Source organism: Oxyura jamaicensis, chromosome 3 (genome assembly GCF_011077185.1).
Source record: "Oxyura jamaicensis isolate SHBP4307 breed ruddy duck chromosome 3, BPBGC_Ojam_1.0, whole genome shotgun sequence".
Taxonomy (NCBI): Eukaryota; Metazoa; Chordata; class Aves; order Anseriformes; family Anatidae; genus Oxyura; species Oxyura jamaicensis.
The window spans coordinates 39,660,367-39,679,887 of NC_048895.1; the positions used below are offsets into that span (position 1 = coordinate 39,660,367).

Sequence of the window (19,521 nt, forward strand, 5' to 3'; positions counted from 1 at the left end):
CCAAGATACATGCACACCCAGATCGGATCAACATTGCATTAATGTCTATGTGCAGATACAAAACTGATGCAGTTTTAACATCTTTGAAATTCCTGGAAAAAAATAATTATGTTTTATTTTCCATGTATCACAACATTCTGCCTAAGTCAGTGAACACCAGCGTCAGTTGAAAACTGTCAAAAACTTTCATCTAAGTAAGGATTCCAACAACTCTCAAGAGGTCGTTTTGTTGGTAGTGGTGTGCTTGTTTGTTTTTTTTCTTCATCTTTTTTCAACAGCTTGCATCTTACTCCTAGCAGTAAGCTGACTACAAGCTAAGTATTGTTTCCTCCATTTTCTCTCTCTCACACAAAAACATAACTTACTAATCATAAGCATGCATTAGATTAATGAAAACTCATTAAGACCTGTTTTCAAATTGCATTTCCAATATTCCAACAGTAGGTATAAGGTATGGGCCTTTATTTTCATTTACAGTAAAATAAATACTGAGAATACCTGTATTTTTAAGAGACGTGTTTGCCATAACTCTTGCTCAGTCTTCTGTTTCCTATCTAGAGACGTGCCTGTTCTTTTGAAATTAAATTACCTTCTGTGAATCCTACCCCACTAGCTTCTTTTGTTACATGTAGGTATATCCCACCTGCACAGAATTTTTTTTGAAGAGCGCAGCAAACTTTCCAGTCTCCTGACTAAATAATTTTATCACCTATTTCTAGACACAAATGGCAAAACCTTTTAAAACCAACAACTGGTGTTTTGCAACCTGAGTTACTATTCAGATAAATTTTTCATCATAAAATAATTGTCAGTCACCTCTTTTTTTTAAAGCATTTTTTTTAATAACATCAATAGATAAATTCTTTACTTTACCTGAAGAATTCTCACCATTAAAATACTTCAAGCGACACGACATTAGCTTTACTACTGTTGTGGACTTGAAAAAAAAAAAAAGAAAAAAAAAGAAAAAAAGATACTGGCAGAGAATGAAATGAACATATTTTGGTTTTGCTACCTAGATGAAAGCAACCATGTAAATGAAGATGCAGCTAATACATTGGAAATTGTGTACCATCTTGTGGCCTTGTCCTTAGCTGTTACAAATGGCTAACGTATTTAATAGAAGGCCCCTGTAGGCACAGCCACTAGCCCCAGTTATTATTTATACCTAATGCTTGCCAGGCAAAAAGCACTCTTAGGACAGATAACTGGTTCTGACTTTAAAATAGATTTAAAACTTTCTACAGTTCCATTTTGATGGAGCCTACAGAGGACTCCAACAGAAAATACTGACATCCAGAGTAAGGCGCAGTGCTGGAGGGAAACCCAAGAAAAGGATGCTGATTTGACAAGGAAGTGGAACAGACGCTAAGCTAAGAACCAAGATGAGGTAAGCCTGAACTTCCACACTGCCTCCACTTACTTCACACTCTTTCTGTAGGAAGGAATGGCAGAGCCCACTGTGGTGTGAGAACGCACCCTGGTAGCCTGATCAGGAGCTTTAGGCATGGGCCATACTGGTGCTATGGCAGTAAGGCAGAAATTCCTGAAAACAGGACCTTTAATCTCCAAGCTTCCAAGTTAGCTTCAGGTCAGCAAAGATAATGACTAGCTTGCTTCTAAACATCCCAGTACAAGCTGGATCAAAAATCTAAAATGCCAAGTTTGGTAATCTCAGCTGAGTTCTACTTGCATGGCTATTTTTATCAGGCATGTGGCATGGGCAAAAACCTCAGGATATTCAGCCATGGTGGTATTAATAGAACAAAAGAACATGGAGGCTTATTGCATTGGGTTTTTGGTGCTGTGTTTAGCTGGACAGTATACAAATTATGTGTGAAAGCAGGATAAACATGTTTCTATTTCGTTCACAGTACATTTCCATTTGAAAACTGGCTCCTACACAGGCCTGACAATCAAATGAAATGACATTGCAGGGGGACTGAACAGGCTATGCCATGCCGAGGATATAATTGAGAGCACAGGAAAAAAATTCTCTAGTGACTGAGAACACGTGCTGTGGTCTCTGTATGGAACAACCCTCCTGAGCTAATTAATGAAGTTATTTATTTTCTTGCTCTTCAAATGCTTCTACAAGACTACATCCATTTTTTTTCATGACATGTTCAAGCAAATCAGCCAATGTTTCAAACTGTATTTCATAAAACCCCGTCACAGGTATTAGTAAACTAGCCCATTTCTGAAAAGCAAAACTTTTAGAAGTTAATATTCTACACTCAAAAGACTCATTATTCGTCTCAGGTTCTGGATACCACTTGTGTTTTAAGGACTTCAGAGAAGAAATTAACTGAATGGGTGAACCAAGGTTCACATTGTTAAACAAGGAAGCAGAAAACTCTCAAATTTCATCAGAAAGCAGTGGAAAATTCTCAAATACGCAGAAGTACCCTCACCAACACCCCCGCCCCCCCCCCCCCCAGTAAACTAAACTACAGAAACTGAACTACAATCTTCCCAGGAGTAACAGCAGCACTGAATATAGTTATCCATAATGAAGGTACAGGTTCATTATGGGGATAGTATTCCCTCTTGACACTCGTATATAAAGATTATCTGCCTCAAAACTTAATCACCAGACTCCTGGCCTCACTTACTACAGTAAGTAAATTATTAACATAATAATGATATAAACAAATAATAACAAATAATAATAACAGCCTGAAGTAAATTATTAACATGGATTTAAACAGAATTGTTTTACCAAAAAAAAATTTGTTTTACAAAAAAAATCTTAAATTTCCATCATCTTTTACATCTTGTACTTTTGTTAGTACTTAGAAAAGCACTTCAAAAAATCTTTTAAGCATTCTAAGATAGTCAGTCTTTCCTGGTCCATATCAGCTCCATTTCATTACTTCAAAGAGGTATAAACCTACCATAGCTTTTCAATATAGTTTGATGTATGTGAGCATATTCACTGGTAGAACTATGAAACCTTTTCCTTTGTAATTTACCTTTGGTCTTAAGCAAAGAATGAAGACATGTCTTACTCAAAACATCAAGTGACAATTTAAAGTAAAACAATTTTAAAGAAAATGTCCCAGTTAAAAACATTTGCACAACAACAAAGAATAATTATTCCAAACATGCTCTTACAGTGACACATTTTGCAGGCAAAGATAAAGATTTTTCTCAGTGTATGACACCATGTGTGAAAGGACAAATTAATCTCATGCCATTTGAAACCCACTTCTTGTATGCAAGGTAACACACCACTGGGTTATACAGCAGTGCACCTATTTGCTCTGTCAGTTTGATTCCACTAAAGCTGTACTCACTCAGCTACCTGCAATTGATTTCAGGAAAACAAACAAACAAACTCAAGCTGTACAAGTCAAACTCTGACCTCATTCACACATTCACAGTGTGAATTTCAGACTAATAAGGCACTCTTCTAACTATAAAGATACGGAATTGTAGAGAGGAGATATTCCAAACATAAAATTAAACAAACCACGGGTGCAAGTATGAAAAAGAAAGCAAAGAGTATTTCATTTTTTACAGGCTACATACTTCAAGACCAGATTTTCCTTTGTATTACTTTTTTTTTTTTTTTTTCTTCAGTATTTTGGCAGTCTGAAAGAGCATTTCACTTAGGAACCATTCCAGCAAAAAGAATCAGCTGATGAACAGGACATATCTTAAACCCCTTAATATGTAACGAGATTATTTTTCTTTTATAAATCATTAAAGGATAAGACATTTTAAAGCATCTAAGAATACACTTCCTTAACTACTTTAAGAACCCAATAACCGCCTTTATATTTTTCGATTCTTAGTAAAACGTGCATATTAATTTTGACTTTTTTTCAGATTACAGCCATTCTATTGCCACTCAAAGAATTCTGAAAGGATAACACCACTGACAGCTTAACTTTTATTAAACTGTTGATACAAGATAATTCTTTTAGCATAAAGTCAGATGACATTACAAAAATTATGTAACTATTAATGGATTACAGATAGCACATTGGTCTTTTCTTTACAATTAGAGACCAGAAAAACTGTATTTTCCTGACATAATATTTCATGAAATTTGCTTTTAAATAATACCTGAGGCACTTTTAGGGGATTATGAACAGCTATGAACAATTAGCTCACTTAGATTTGAAAAATAAACCTACCGTATTAACTGTTATTGATGGTAGTGTTGCTATTACTTGTTTTTAAAATCCAGGTACACAGAAGCTTAAAGTTTCTACAATGGTTAGCTCCAAGCTTTTTGTCTCTCTGTTAATAGTAGCAGCTGTGCTTCTGTCATATTTTTCACATACAAAAGTTTAAATACGAATTAATCCTCACAACAAAACAATGAGGAAGGAAGGTATCATTACACTTTACACAGAGTAGAAATGGACTGTAGCCAGATGAAAGTAAGCATGAGTTTTCTAGGGGGACACATCTCATTTGTGTTTTATCATAATACAGCATCTCTGATATTGTTCCACCACATTATATCTTTTGATAGTTTTTAACTACAGTCATCATCACATAGTAAATTAAAGACCTGAGTTATTATTTAGATAGAAAAACATCACGTACAAGCCCCAAATATGGAGCAGACAGATGTTTTTTTTTTATTTTTTTTTTTTTTTTTAAAAAAAAAGGAGATCTGTTTGTACATTTATTGTTCTTGGTCACTCAGTTTAAAATTTTTGCTGACTTCATAGAAAAAAATTGCATCATATTTCTGTATGACCTTGACTTGCTAAAACACATTCAAACAACAGAAGACAAACTCTGTTCAACATGTCCACAGCCAATAGGACAAATGCCAGGCCCTAATTTCAAAGCCTTCCCAAGGATAGGAGGGGTGTGCAACTTCCACATCTCACCCTACAACTCGTTGCTCAGCTGGAGTATTTGTGCAAAAAATACAAATAAAAGCATATTGCTATGATTAAGAGACCTGCAATGCATTTGTGGTCCCAAGTACATGGCACATCTGAAATATATATTCCTTGATCAAAAATTAGAAACAATCAGATTAAATACCTGATGGCAGAAAACCTCTCAGTAGGAAGGATTTTCTTGTTGGATTTTAATTTGTTTGGTTTGTTGGTCTGAGATCTTTTTCTTTTTTCTTTTTTGATCAGACCAGTGCCAAAACAAATCATTACCAACAAATACTAAGGGCGGCAATGAAAGATAATAGATGCGCCACTTCATTTTTCCTTCTAGCAAATGGACCATTAAAAGAAAATGCTTGCCCATGTCTCCCACAGTTATTCAGTATCATATCCCAAAATGGGTCCCAGCCATTTCTCCACCTCTGCCACGGACAACTTTTTTCTCAGTGCATAATCTTCAACCTGCAAAGAGACATGATGAAAATTCATAAATTCCAGCTTTTACTGTTGACATAAAAAATTTGCATCATCTGGTCATGAGTTGCTTTTGAATGCTATAACACAAGCACAATGGACAGTGCAAGTTACCTGATCTTTACATATCTTGCCAACAGCAAAATATTTGGATTTGGGATTGGAAAAGTAGAGGCCAGAAACTGCAGAAGCAGGTGTCATTGCTAGTGATTCAGTTAAACCAATTCCTGGAAAAGAGAATGAAAAAATGAAAGCATTCTTGTTCTCTGAACTGATAAGCTTAAATTCAAAGTCTTTTTTTTGTTGGGCAACTTCAAGCAAAATCAAAAAAAAAAAAAAACGAGAAGCTTTCAGATGAACTAAAAACGTAAAACTATTTTTCACTTGTTATCTATTCCAAAGAAAATACATACAGCTTCAAATAAATTGCAGACTTTTATTACAGCATTACTGTAGAGAAACGGTATAGTTTGTTTTCAAAAAAAAAATAAATCTTGGACATTTTGGAAAATGGTTAACTAGAGGAAGCACAGGAAGGTATTTTGGAATTGTGGAGCTAGAAGTGGAATGTCCAACACACAAAATATCAGAGAAAGACATATAATTTCTTTCCTTTTTTTTTAAAGTTACCATCTCAAGGTTTCTGTGGTCCAGGAAACACATTGCTGAATTGGCCTTTATTTTATTTATATCTGGAATGTCTTCTTGTAGCCATAAGGATGGTAGTTTTTCTCTCAGTGTAGCAAAACTCTGTTTGCATGCAATCTGCTAATTAGGATTTTGCTAATTCCTTCAGCAAAAGCACTGGCAGTATTTTGAATTTTTTTTCCTTGAATGAGGAAAAATAAAAACAACAATGAAAAGGCAAAGGCAGCAATTCCCAGAACCACTTCAGTTCAATTTTTTATGCAGCTCTGCATACCCCAATTCACTGTTTTGTTGGCATTATAATCATTCATTCACACAAATGCTGTTTAAGAATCTTAGTAAGGCTAATCCAGTTACCTGTTGTATCCTTTATGTTAGCAAGTTTCCACATGGTCAGTTTTTCTGTATGGTCAGGCTGGCTTGGATATCCAGGAGCAGGGCGAATTCCCTCATATTTAATTCTGCGTAGCTCACAGAGATCTAGCTGCTCGGCACTACAGTAAGCCCAAAATTCCTTTCGAACCCTTTCATGGAGCTCCTCAGCAAATGCCTTGGAATACAGTGCAATTTTAATTTGCATAGGGTCATCATACCACAGGTGAGAAATTTGATTGCATTAAAATTCACATACGGTACTTATTTTTGTAATTCAGATGTTTTATTCTCTTATTGGTAGATGGCAGGGGTTTTTGATGATCCTGCTTTAAAATGCTATGCAAACAAAGAGGTAAGCTAAAGTGGTAACTAGGGAAGATAAAGTTCATTTAGTTATGGTAGCGATACATCATTAGAGCACCAAAGACAATAGTCTTGATTATTTTTGATATCTGCTCCAGGTCTAGCCATGGAAGGCCACTTCCTTCTGGCATCCATGCTATTATCAGATGCAAATAACAGCTACTGATCTTTTTCAGCAGAATATCTTTCCTCCAACTGAAAGTAGGTGACAGGTTTTTTGTTTGTTTGTTTGTTTTTATAAACCTACTCTTACAGCTCACACTACTTAGCAACAGTTGCCTTCAGGAGAAATTTCCACTTCAGTAAATATCTCTGGATGGCATCAAATAATAATTTCCACAACTTTTATGGCTTAAAATATACAACTAGAGCTAATCACATCGGCTGTACACTAAAGTTCCTGTAAATTTTATAGTGATTACTTAAGCATAAACATGGGGGCAAGCAGACCAACGTAGGGTAGGACAAGGGACAGGACTTTCTAAACCACTTCAGTCAGGGCTTTAAGAGCATGTCTGCCTAAGCCTATCGCACATTAAGTCAAAAGACTCGGACGCTGCACCCACGTGCATGTTTAAAGCAGAAGGCATGTCAATGCTATGTCAAGCAATTCAAGAATGTAATTGGTTGGTCATATCTGGGTCTAAACGTACATTCTCATGTAGATAAAGCAAAGTTTAAAAACAGGTTTAATAGTGTTGTTTTAAAATGTACTAAATTGTACTAAATCAAAACCCTCACACAGAGCTCAGAGCTGCTTTCGCACCTGGCACATATGGATAGCAGACTCCCCACTGTCTCCAAAGAGGGCTCACCTCTCAAAAGAGGTTCCATAGAACCAGTTCACTTCCAGATTTAAAGTGGAGCACACATTAAAGGCATCAGTCTGAGTTTATGCTAAAACTTGAAACAGCAAGTTGTCAAACGAACTTAGTACACAGAAAATTTGCAAGGAAAGGACAAAATGTCATACCTCTGCCAACCGATCTCCAAGTGCCTTTACCATTATGATGTTGTACTCGTCATCCTGTTTCCTATATTCATTGCATAACTCATCTACACCAAAGCAGGCCACAGCAAACAGGCCTAAGTAGTCACAAATGCCAGAATCCAGCGGTGCTATGAAGTCAGAAAGACAGTAATATGGATCTGTGCAGGTAGAGTCTTTTTCAGCCTAAAATAAAAAGATAAATCAGAACATTTTTATATTTTTTTAAAAAAAAAAAAAAAAAAAAAGAGTGCACTCTTGATCTAAACCAGTATTTTTGATCTTTTTCTTGATCTTAACCAAGACTATAGGGCTTGAGACGTTTCTGACAAACACCTATCAAGTCTTTGCGTTATGACAGCTTTCCAGTCCTTAAATTAGACAGAAAAAACATCTCTGATCCTCTGAGGGTGTTTGGATCACTAAAAAAAAAAAAAAAAAAAAAATAAAAAAGGAGAGAGGTGAGGTGTTGGGTGTTGAGCAGATATATAGAGATGTTCTGGTTCTATTTACAGCTAGTGAGATTTAACAGCTTACTCTGCAAAGTATTACAAAATAGGGAACAGTCTTTTGCCAGCCACTGGGGAAGAAGACAAATTTTCCATCTCTCACAGTCAGATTCTACATTTGTTAACAAAACTGCTGGTTGATAGTTTGCATCCCAATTATGCAAACTGCAGAATTCTTCAGCAACTCCCACTATGGAACGCCCATGAGAGTTTACAAACACTCACAGTTTCTTATCCTACAAACCATGTGCTCAGTAGTCCAAAAAAAAACAGCACCCCTGTGTCTAGGTTTACACTATCCTAACTGAATCCCAAACAAGGTTCAAAGGGGTTTATAGGAAGTAATATAGGGAGTAGGAAATATCCCACTTGTAAGTGTATCCAACTTACAAAGAAAGTTATCTCATGGCTATCACTTGGCTGAAAAATCCTCTCCTAGTTTTCTTATTCTGTGACACTATTTCCGTGTTTAACAATGCTTTAAACCTATTTCTAACTGCAGTTTCATATTATATATATAATCCCTGAAAAACAAAGATTTATGTTCAATAGTTTCTATAGATTACTAGATTACAGAAAGTACCATAAAACTGAAGAGATATTTTTTTTGTCTACGTACATGACCTCTATATTAACATTAAGGTTCTTTTGTAATGATCATAGCTAAAGAAAACCCTAAACGCATCTACAACTTTTAGATTTTCATCACACGCTTAATGGTGCCAACATCATGGAGAGAACTCTGTGTACTGAAAGGAAGGTTTTATATATGAAACAGAAGACAATTACTCTCTTTTATTTTGCTCTGGTGAAGCCTTTGCTGAATTACTATGTACGCTAGACTGAAAGACATGCAGCTGAAATAGAGTCCAAAAGAATGGTACCCACAATAATACTCTTAATCTTTGAGAAGAGCCTGAATAAATTGGGAACATATGAGGAAAAAAAAAAAAAAGAATGAGGAAAGAGGAAAATAACAGCATTCTACTATGTAAAAAATACTATTAAAAAAAAAAAATCAAATAAGATTGTATTCTTGGGAAAGCACTGGGAAAAGGCCAGGAAAAGAAAGCGTAGTAAACATGATTTACATGGGATATCAAAATGTTTAGCTAGGTAGTAAGGCCCTGGAACAGCCCTCCTTGAACATTTGTGAATACAGTTTATATAAACATCTGCCATGGACTGTCAAGATACACTAGATCCATCTCCCTGCAATAGATTATCTATTCCAGAAAGCTGGAATTAAGTTGAAGCCATGTATTTCTTAGTACGATTTTGCAATACTGGCACAAGACTGTCCTCATAGAACCCTGTACTCCAGAAATTTAGGTATTTTTTTTTTTTTTCTCCCACATTTGATGACTGCGTATGTGAACTATGAGGAAACCAAATTGGAATGTTGGGAAGAAGCAGTAGAATATGTTGAAAATGTTCGATCTATCAAAATAAATGCAAGTATACGTATGATTAAAGCATAAATACTTAAAATGCTGATTCTTACAATCAGAATTAGCAGCAAACTAATTCTAAACTGCCTCTTCATCAAGAGGCAGTTTACATAAAAGTTACTAGAAACTTTTATCTTCACTGAGCATTATTATGCAGGTATTATAACTAAAGGTATTTTTAACCTTTAACAGATAGCATAATCTGTTATGATATTATGATCATTAAAGCATAATGCCTTATTTAAGGCAGAATCCAGGGATATTATTAAAGAACTAAGGTTCATTAGATTCTAACTTAGCACGCAGAATTTGTGACAAAAACATACAGCACAGCACATTCAGATGGCTTAAGTATTAAAATGAGGACAGAAAACACAAGTCATTATCTACAGCTGTCAAATATATATATAGCATTCTGTACAACTATTGCAATAAAAATACTACAAACACTCCAAGATACAAATAATACCTGGGTCATCACTAATAAAACCTTATTACTAGTGGAAGAAATGGCAGGATGACTTCAGACAGACAACTATTTTATGCACAGATTTTATTAGGACACTTGTGTTCTATTCTTGCAATTCAGAAAAAAAAAAAATCACTTTATTTAACAAATGTTCTGTCATTGTACCTGTTGCCTCAGGCCATGAAATTTTGCTATCGGTTCCGAAGATCCCACTGCCTCTTCTACAGCATATAAATAGATATCATCTTGAACACTTTGAGCAGGCCAGAACCCAACCACACCCCTGGCTTGTAATTTCTTTTGATTGATCAACATTTTCAGCAGATTTTGAGCATCGTTATAAACTCTCTTTGCTTCTTCACCTATCAAAAAAAAAAGAGAACCCTTTAGAAAAAACTTGCTTTCACAACCAGTTTAAACACATTTAAGAATTGCTGAAGATTGGTTCATTTTCCAGGTAATTTTTTGATGACTGCAACAATGTGTCAGCTACAGCATAGACAATGGCAGTATAATTATGTGTATACAGCTGTAATAATATACATCTTGAAACAAATGTTAGAGCCAGCACCATTCTAATAGAGGCAGAAGATGCAGAATGAAGTGAGCAACAAGGAAAATGCGTGGGCACCTACATTACCACAGTGCAGCCAATCCAGAACATCTATTTCAGTGTCACACTTGCAGTTTCATCACGTATACTATACTATAAAGTTCAGTATCAAAAAGAGACAGAGCCCTCTTGACATCTTCACCCTTAACAGGGACATGTGTTAATTGCTCTGTCACCATTTTCTGTCATTAAAATACTGCCCTGTATTTTGTAGGTGAATTCTAAATATGATTAAGTACTCTTCCTGACTCACGTGCCAACGTGCCAGTAAGTGTTGTTTTACACAAATGATTTCAGTGACATTTAAGTTTACATGTATTTTTACCACTCCTGTGTCTATCAAACCATTCAGAATCTTAATGCAGCATGACAGATCAGTTAAGATTATCTGCATAAAGTAAATGCCATTTCAATACTTACCTACAGTTTTATCATTAAAGATTTTAGGGAAACCCCGGTTGGGATACTTTCCCCTAAGTTGCCAGACATCAAAGAAAGGCTTCCAGTCAATGTATTCTACTAGCCTCTTCAGGTCATAATCTTCAAAGACTTTTGTACCGATGAATTTTGGTTTAACTGTAGGAATCAAAAGTACTATCTGTCACGAAAGAATTATTTAATGTTGCTCTTATATGAATAGCATAATTGATGCTCACTAGCTTCCATCACTGCAACTAAGCTCTTCCCAAATAATTCTTAGAATTCTTACTGCCATATCCTTCCCAAGTCACACCATACTTTACCGTTATTACGTGGATTTTTAAAAAAGCGTAAGAAGTCAAAACAGAAAATGTAAGGCCTTCTGTTCTTTCCTGTAAATTAATCCTCACTCACTACTGGACTTCTCAGCATATCTCATCAGTCAAAATAATCTAAGACCAAAACCAGCCTGTCCTTACCTCCCAGATTTTAGGGGCACATGCCATTCATAATTTTAAATCCCACTTCTTATACACAGGCATATTACGTGCTACGGTGTTGTAAATAGCTGTCAATTATTTTGCAATTTGTAAGAGCTTTTGCAACTACCACATGCTTGTTCAGATGCATAGACACAAGTGAAAGAGAGAGATGGATCTTTTATGATGTATCCACAAGCTTTGTACTTGTCTATGTTGTTCACTATTCCATAACATGACCTTTATCAAAACAAGCTACTGAAAATTAGCATCTTCTTGAGTCTTTGTACTGGTTTTCACTGGGATAGAGCTGATTTTCCTTGTAATGGCCGATATGGTGCTATATTCTAGGTTTGTGGCCAGAACAGTGTTGGCAACACACCCATGTTTTAGCTATTGCTGTAGAGCACTTATAGGGCACCAAGACCTTCTCTATTTCTCATGCTGTCCTGCCAGAAGGTTGGCTGGGGTGCCCAAAAAGTTGGGAGGGGACACAGCTAGGACAGCTGACCCCATCTGACCAAAGGAATTTTCCACAGTGTATGACATCAAGCTCAGTAACAAAAGTCAGGGTAAGGAGGAAGGGGAGAGATCCTGAATTAGGGTGTTTGTTGTTGCAAGTAACCATTCTATGTGATAAAGCCCTGCTTTCGTGGCAGTGGTTGAACATCTGCCTGCTGATGGGAAGTAGCAAATACAAGTAGCAACTTGTATTGCCTGAATGCGGTACGTAATGTTTGCAGTATGAGCCAGTCCAACATTATTTTGGAAAAGGTGCATTAGACTCATCTTTGATTGTATGGTACTATGGGCAAGTCTGTTTTAGATTTTTTTTCCAATTTGTCATTAAATATTTTCGTTGCTTTTTTTAAATACTATGAAAAATATAAAGTTGAGACAGGATAGCAAGATTGAACAAAAAAGTCTGCTCAAACAGACCCAAGCTTATTCAAATTGTTGCACTATTTTTAACACAATGTTACTGAAGTCTGAAGTTTAATGAAGCTTTATCAATTTAGGTATTATTCAATGTATATATAATAAATAAATAAATAAATACACAGCAAAATCAACAACTAAACTGACCTGGCTTATGTCCTGATAACCAGTCATTATGGAAACCTTTTCTCCTAGCTTGCTGTAGGGACAAATATCTTCTTTCCTGTATGAACATAAAGGTTAGTTTTATAAAACCACTTATCTTTCAGACAAACTGTAACCATTGCGGTAATTATACAGTTTTATTCAAAGCTGTCTTCAGGTCAATTCTGACAAAAAAATATATATTTTCAGTTCCAACAACACCAAGCTGAACTCACTGCAAACCTCACTGATCTCATCTTAGTTTACTGGTTCCTGATGCAAAAATGATCTTAAACTTGCATGGACCAAGTGCTTCTATTTGTTTACAAAGACAACCTCAGAAGCATCAGACATTATTAGCTTACTACTGTTAAATTTGTGCCATCAATTTCTGCATTTCATTCCTTCCTTCTCTTCACTCTCCTAAAATAGCAGCCCCAGCTCTCTACTTTGACATTGCTCAGATCCCCTAACCAAAACAACACAAACACAACGGGAAAATGTGGCAGCGAGAAATACTCAGAATACAGCACGGCAACACCAAAAGCAACCAGTGCTACTTCAGTTACCTTAGTGTATTTTCCTGTTTTAAGCTACTACCCTAGGAGTGCACCAGTCTCCTTTGGCCTGGTTAAACTGATGTGACTGCCAGCCCCAAGGAGATGTCCTCGATAGCACTGACTGTCCATTGAGGACAATCCAGAATTTGCCAACTATATGTTAGAGTCATGAAAAATTTTCCCTTACAGGCCAGAAAATTTGATTTCATAATTAACACAAGTATACCTCAAGGTCTTCATAAAGAGTTGAAACTCAGAGTTAGTAATAATACAAGTACCAACCACTCCAAACAAGAAGCTAAATTAATTATATTTGTACCTTGAGAGACTCATAGTGTTCTTGTCTAATTTCTTCATATTCCTCTAATATTTCTTCGAAGAAATCATCCTTTACACTTTCATCTAAGAGCTGAGAGCACTGAAAAAAAAGAGAATGCACTAAGTCCATATTGTAAGATATTATAGTAATGACACAGTGAGAATTTCAGACTAAGCTATCTGTCTTTAATAATCTAGTTTCCATTAATCTTACACAATTACACTTGACAATACTAAATTGTCTTACCACTGAAGTGCAAACTAGATTCAAAATATATTTAAGAGTATGATTTATTAGCAAGAATAATACCCTCCTACACAGTTAGCATTAGCAGAGCCCAGCATGGTTCTGTATAAACCTGAGAAGAGGATACTTTCTCCAAGACTCTAGAGGCTGAATAGTCAGCGAAATAACACACAGCTCGCCCTAATTCTTTCCAGCATGTATTTTCCCACTAAGACTACTCATTTGTCTAACAGAAAGCATCTATTCCAAAAAACACCAGTCAGCCATTTCATAGTACTGTTTTCCTGTTGCCATATCACTAACTGCAGCAATATACCCAAAACAGAGAGAACAGCAGATCACATCTAACTACATCACTCCTCATTTTAAAACATCTCAGAACTACAGTCAAGGACTCAGAGTGAATCATTCCACCATCACTAGAGAAATTGGCATGTAGGTAAAGGTATCCAATGACAGTACGTGAAGTAAGGTTCATGAGATAACCAGGCAGCAGCAAAAAAAAAAAATCGCTGAAGTGACAGCAGTTTAGAAATTGGTCTCTGCAGTGCCTCTCCAGTTTTCTGCCATAATTTCAAATCTTAGAGGAAAGGATGAGAGGCGCAATAGAAAAGTAGGAAATTAGAACTTACAACCACAACACTCTTGGATGCATCCAGGACATGAATTACAGGTGCACTATATCGGGGGGCAATTTTAACAGCTGTGTGTGTTCTTAAATGAAAAAGAAAGAGATTGAGCATTTCACAACTGAATCAAAAACAAACAAAAATATACAAAATGCACGGTGGAAAAAATCCTGACTTAATGCATAATCTAGATCTTCAAGACAAGAAAGCATCCATCTGCTATACAGGGATGATTAAGCATAGATTTTTAGTAATAGGTACACAAATTCTTTACTTCAAAGAGTATCAGAATGCTTCATAAGTAATGTGCCAACTTACATTGTCTTACCAGCTGACAAAGTCATTAACTAGTTAGTCTGAACATCAGAAATTTCAAAGAGAATGTTCCAAACTAAGCCTAACAAAAACTGCTATTAAATATATATATATATATATATAATTTTTTTGCTTATCTTACATTTTTCCTCTCCCACACCCTACCTTTTGGATCTGTGAATTAACATTAATGTATTGCAGGGATGATTACTTCAATTTCTATGATGCTGTACTTCAGAACCAGAGGCTCTGTCTACTCACCTGAAGAAGGAATTCTGCCAGGTGTCAATAAATAGAACAAACTTGCACCTTTTAGGTCAGCCAATTCATTTGCATAAAAAAATCCCAATTAATTTAACTTATGCTCATATTCCAATCCTACTCACTGAAATACTCAGAATCACTTATGTATAATAGTACTTAGCTGTTCAACTTAAAGTTAGCAGTCCTAAACTGAGGCCTATGTGCCCTTTTTTTTCCTTCAGGTGGTATCAGATGTTTAAAACACTTGAACATCAAAGTTACTGATGACTATGCAACAGCTGTGTAACCAATTCTCCTGGCTTACCTTAATTTGTTGGTGCATTTCTGATCTTTATTAAAAAAAAAGATACTGTACCTTTAACTTTGATAGGAGCAGACAAAAGAAACCGGGCATAGTCCTACAGTGGTACTGTATGCTTTTCATATATATATTATCGTAATAAAACCATTACCATTATTTTTCAGCATCTGAATTTAACAGTATAGTAATAACACAAACATAATTATTGTAAGTTAAGAAGAAACTCCACTGTGTAGATTCTGTATTTAAAATCCAGCCTCTCTTTCAAACTCATCTTTTTCCACCTTTCCAAGTATGTATGGTCTACTCATTACAAATGTCTACCCATTTCAGAGAATAAACGCATAGTTCTTCATTACCAAGCTCTAACATACATGACCTTTCAGAATGCACACAAAGTTAAACTTAAAACTATGCGAGTAAAATTAAATATATATTACCAATCCAATCTTCCATAAAGAATCCTTTTACTTGACTTATTTTGTAGAAGTTGTGTGCACATGGGCATATGCACAAGTATATACTTATACAGAGTTCAAATGAATAAAATTATTTCTGAATACAAGGTACGTATATGTATTTAATAAAATTATTCCCATATTCAAAACAAAATTCCTGCTGCCAGCTACATTTATCTCTACAAATAAATCTTACAAAACTGTTCAATAATGTTAATTTGACAATAGTTCTTAATCTGCAATGCCCTACAGACACTAAAAAGATATGAAGAAAGGGCTCCCCTATGCCCTTCACTTAGAATAAAGTCCCACACATTTTTTTTCTTTAAGAAAAAACTCTGTCCCAATACCAAACTCACAGAAAAAGGGACTCACATGAAGAAGAAGTAAAGGGATACAGTGAACCCTGCACTATTACCACAGGACCAATAAAGCTGGGCAGTGCAGATACTATTCGCTATTCACTATCTGTAAAGTTATGGCACTATTTGCTAAGGCCAAGAACACAGAATACATGGAGCTAATTGTTCTGATAGACTAAGTGCTGCTCTGGTAAAGAAAGCAACACTGCTAACAGCTTTTAGTTATGCAAGAAATGGCCTCTGCAGCCTTCTGAGCTGTCACCTACTCGAGCATTTTGTACAGAAACCAGTTAGCAAAGTGTGACCCAAGGCCATTACACATGCCCAAAACACATCTGTGGGAATGCTAATACTAGATGTCAGCAAGGTGTCAACAACTGTTCATCGGGACATCAAAGCAGATACATAACTTCATCTGTATGGATCAGAGAGAACAATATCTCAACCAAAAAGTCTCACTCTATCAAATGCGAAATGGTAACTACTTTAAGGAAAGCTGCTAGAATCTATCTCCTGTCAGCCCGATTGAACAGGATGTCTGTACAACCACTGCTAGTCTCAAAATCATACATACTCAGAATGCTCTGGTGAATCAAAACAGACCATTCTACCCTTTAGAGTAATTGAATTATATTAATATTCATGTACACACAAACTTTTAGAAGTTAATAATAGTATTTCCACATGATATACACTTGCAAAATATATAACATTTGCAAAAATGAGAAGTTCAAGGTGTCCATTATTTGCTATGTACAAATTACATTGTGACACTACATTCCAGCCCTTCTGATACAAGAAATAACATTCACTCTCAAGTAAACACATACCAGTATGCACGTTGAGGGAAAAGGAGGGAAAAGGAAGAAAGAAATGGTCATAGGCTTTTCTCCCTGGTTAGCACTATTATCGTTCACATTCCCCATCTTCCCAACTGATATATCTTACTTAGAAGTAGTTGCTCCTCCAATCAGCAAAGGAATCTTTATTGCCAATCTCTCCATTTCCTTGGCGACAAAAATCATTTCATCCAAAGAAGGGGTGATGAGACCAGACAGGCCAATTATATCTATTGCAAATTTGCAAACATATACACAAAAGGTTTAGCAAATCCATTCCAGCATCACTTATAAATTATTACAGGAAGCATTTAATTTCTATCTTCACGCATCAGATAAAAAAATAGTGAAATAGAAAGCATGGTAATCTCTAATCTAGAAGCCAGGTTTCACTTCATTAGAAAGTGAAAGCTTTCCAAGAATGAAAGTGATTCTGAATCCCCAGTCTAAAACGCTTCTCAAACAGTCTTCACAGCTGCTGAACACCTACTGCTCTAGCTTCACAATAAATATACAATGCTTCTGATTAGCAAAACTTCAAACCTCAGAAGATCGGCACAGAAATTATAACATCTGCTCTTCGAAACAGCAAATGCTTTCAAACTTCACCACCTCTGATCCACACAAATCTTTTCCAAGATGCAATAGACTGTTTCACAGAAACTATAGCTTGGTTCAGAAAGAAAGTTCAATTTTTATTAGACCAATTCATTTTGTTTTTCACACTCCTTGCTTTAACAGGCTGAATGCCAAGTTCTTCTACTGATTTAAGATCCAACACAAAGTTAGTTAACCTTTCCAAGTTTCCATTTATCCATCTATAAAACAAATACTAAAACATCTCTCCTGGAGTTGTCCTTCTAATGCAGGTTTTCAGTCCCTTGGGCTAAGTTTCACAGAAGTGCTAAATACTAAATACTTGTTACTGTTAACACAAAAGTTTTGATTTACTTGAAGGTAGTCTGACCAAACCATAGACAGCATAGAAATGCAATGAGTAGCCAAAAAAAGGAAAAAAAATGCAAGTGGGGTTTAAAAATAAATAAGCCAGGAGTACTAATGAAATCTCTCTATACCTGCTTTGTTCTCAACAGCAGCTCTCAATATCTTATCACATGGAGTCATGACTCCTAAATCAATAACTCTGTGAAAAGAAGTGAGATGACACAAGATTCTTTAAAAAAGTAGTCAAATAGTTCTGTTAAAGGGCAAACATATTGCTCTTACAATAAATGGCTAACCTAATATTGAAGTTAAAATTGAGATTGTGTTTCTCTCAAGACCTCAACTGAGAATTGCAGTATAAGAAACACCTGTGGTTCTGGAAAAAAATTCAATACAGAGTTCCAGATGACACAGTTGATAAGAAAATTCAAGTGCAAGAGGGTGGTTTTGTTTTTGAGCAATTTTTTTTCATTTGAAGTCATTCAGGCAATTCTAAAAGGTTTTGTGGATATCATATCTTATGTCAGGAACATAAACTGATTCACATCAAATTTCTTTTGTCTTACTAAAGCCTTATTTTATGAAATGAGACACTGCACTTCCCTTGCTCGCGCTCTATTCCTTAGCCCTAGCCATTGTCAAGGTTGGTTGTATTTTTGTTGTTGTTGTTGTTGTTTTTTCCAAGTGAGCCATGCCAGCCTGCTGGCTTCATTCAGTCTCACTCATATCCATGTTGACAGAAAGCACCATGGCTTCAGTTCACTATGTTTAAAAAAAATAAAGGCTCAAGAAAGCAGCTGAATATGCTGCCTATACACAACACTGTTACTGGCTTCAGCCCTTTCTGTTTTAGAACAAGAGACAATTTGGCTCTTTTTTAAAGAACAAGTTACAGACAAGTCAAAAACAAAACAAAACAAATGAGTGATAAGACAGTTCCAAAGCATTCAGTTCTGCACAACATTTGACAGACACTTGACAAAGGACTCATGGAAACGACCATTCATTCCAACACTGCTGTCAACCCTGCATTATGTATATAGGACTTGAAAGCACTGGCTTCTCTTGAAGTCCCAACTTTTTAAACACAGAATTAGGATTAGAATCTCATCTCTTATTTAAGAAAATATACCACAGTGAGTTTAAAACCTTGTAGTTAACAAACAGCTTGAAAAACATACTAAGAATTCATTAGAATGTTACAAGACTTGCTTTTTCCCAACACACCACAAAGCACACAGGCAGTCTTGCCTAATATAGTTATCCTGTGTTTTGGATTTTTTTTTCTAGGTATTATTCTTCTATGTTGAAGACATTAAACTTATATTTAATTAATATTATGTGCAAAAATTGATGCTCAGACCTCTATTTCAGTTGATCTGTTTTCATCTCAGATGCCAGCTTATTAGGGTATTATAGAAAGATGTTACACTCCCTCTTGCCTCTGGTATGATTCATGCTCGCTACCACAACTAGGGTAACAGGCCAGTTCCCAGTAAATGCCCACCTCTAACTATTATCACCACAGCTGCAGCTATCC

The 19,521-nt window shown here is 35.8% G+C and overlaps 1 protein-coding gene across 4 annotated transcripts in view; it reads right to left on the bottom strand.

The window, feature by feature from the left end:
• Window positions 1-3,884: 3,884 nt before the first annotated feature.
• MTR (5-methyltetrahydrofolate-homocysteine methyltransferase) overlaps window positions 3,885-19,521 on the bottom strand; it is a 51,919-nt gene continuing 36,282 nt past the window's right edge. For all 4 annotated transcript variants that reach the window (XM_035320779.1, XM_035320778.1, XM_035320780.1 and 1 more), the window contains 11 exons: window positions 18,113-18,180; window positions 17,146-17,266; window positions 14,501-14,582; window positions 13,623-13,721; window positions 12,747-12,822; window positions 11,182-11,337; window positions 10,314-10,510; window positions 7,705-7,905; window positions 6,351-6,543; window positions 5,460-5,572; window positions 3,885-5,333 (listed from right to left, as the gene is read on the bottom strand). In XM_035320779.1, the coding sequence (XP_035176670.1) occupies window positions 5,247-5,333; window positions 5,460-5,572; window positions 6,351-6,543; window positions 7,705-7,905; window positions 10,314-10,510; window positions 11,182-11,337; window positions 12,747-12,822; window positions 13,623-13,721; window positions 14,501-14,582; window positions 17,146-17,266; window positions 18,113-18,180 (1,393 nt within the window). In that variant the 3' untranslated portion in view covers window positions 3,885-5,246. The remainder of the gene's footprint in view (window positions 5,334-5,459; window positions 5,573-6,350; window positions 6,544-7,704; window positions 7,906-10,313; window positions 10,511-11,181; window positions 11,338-12,746; window positions 12,823-13,622; window positions 13,722-14,500; window positions 14,583-17,145; window positions 17,267-18,112; window positions 18,181-19,521) is intronic.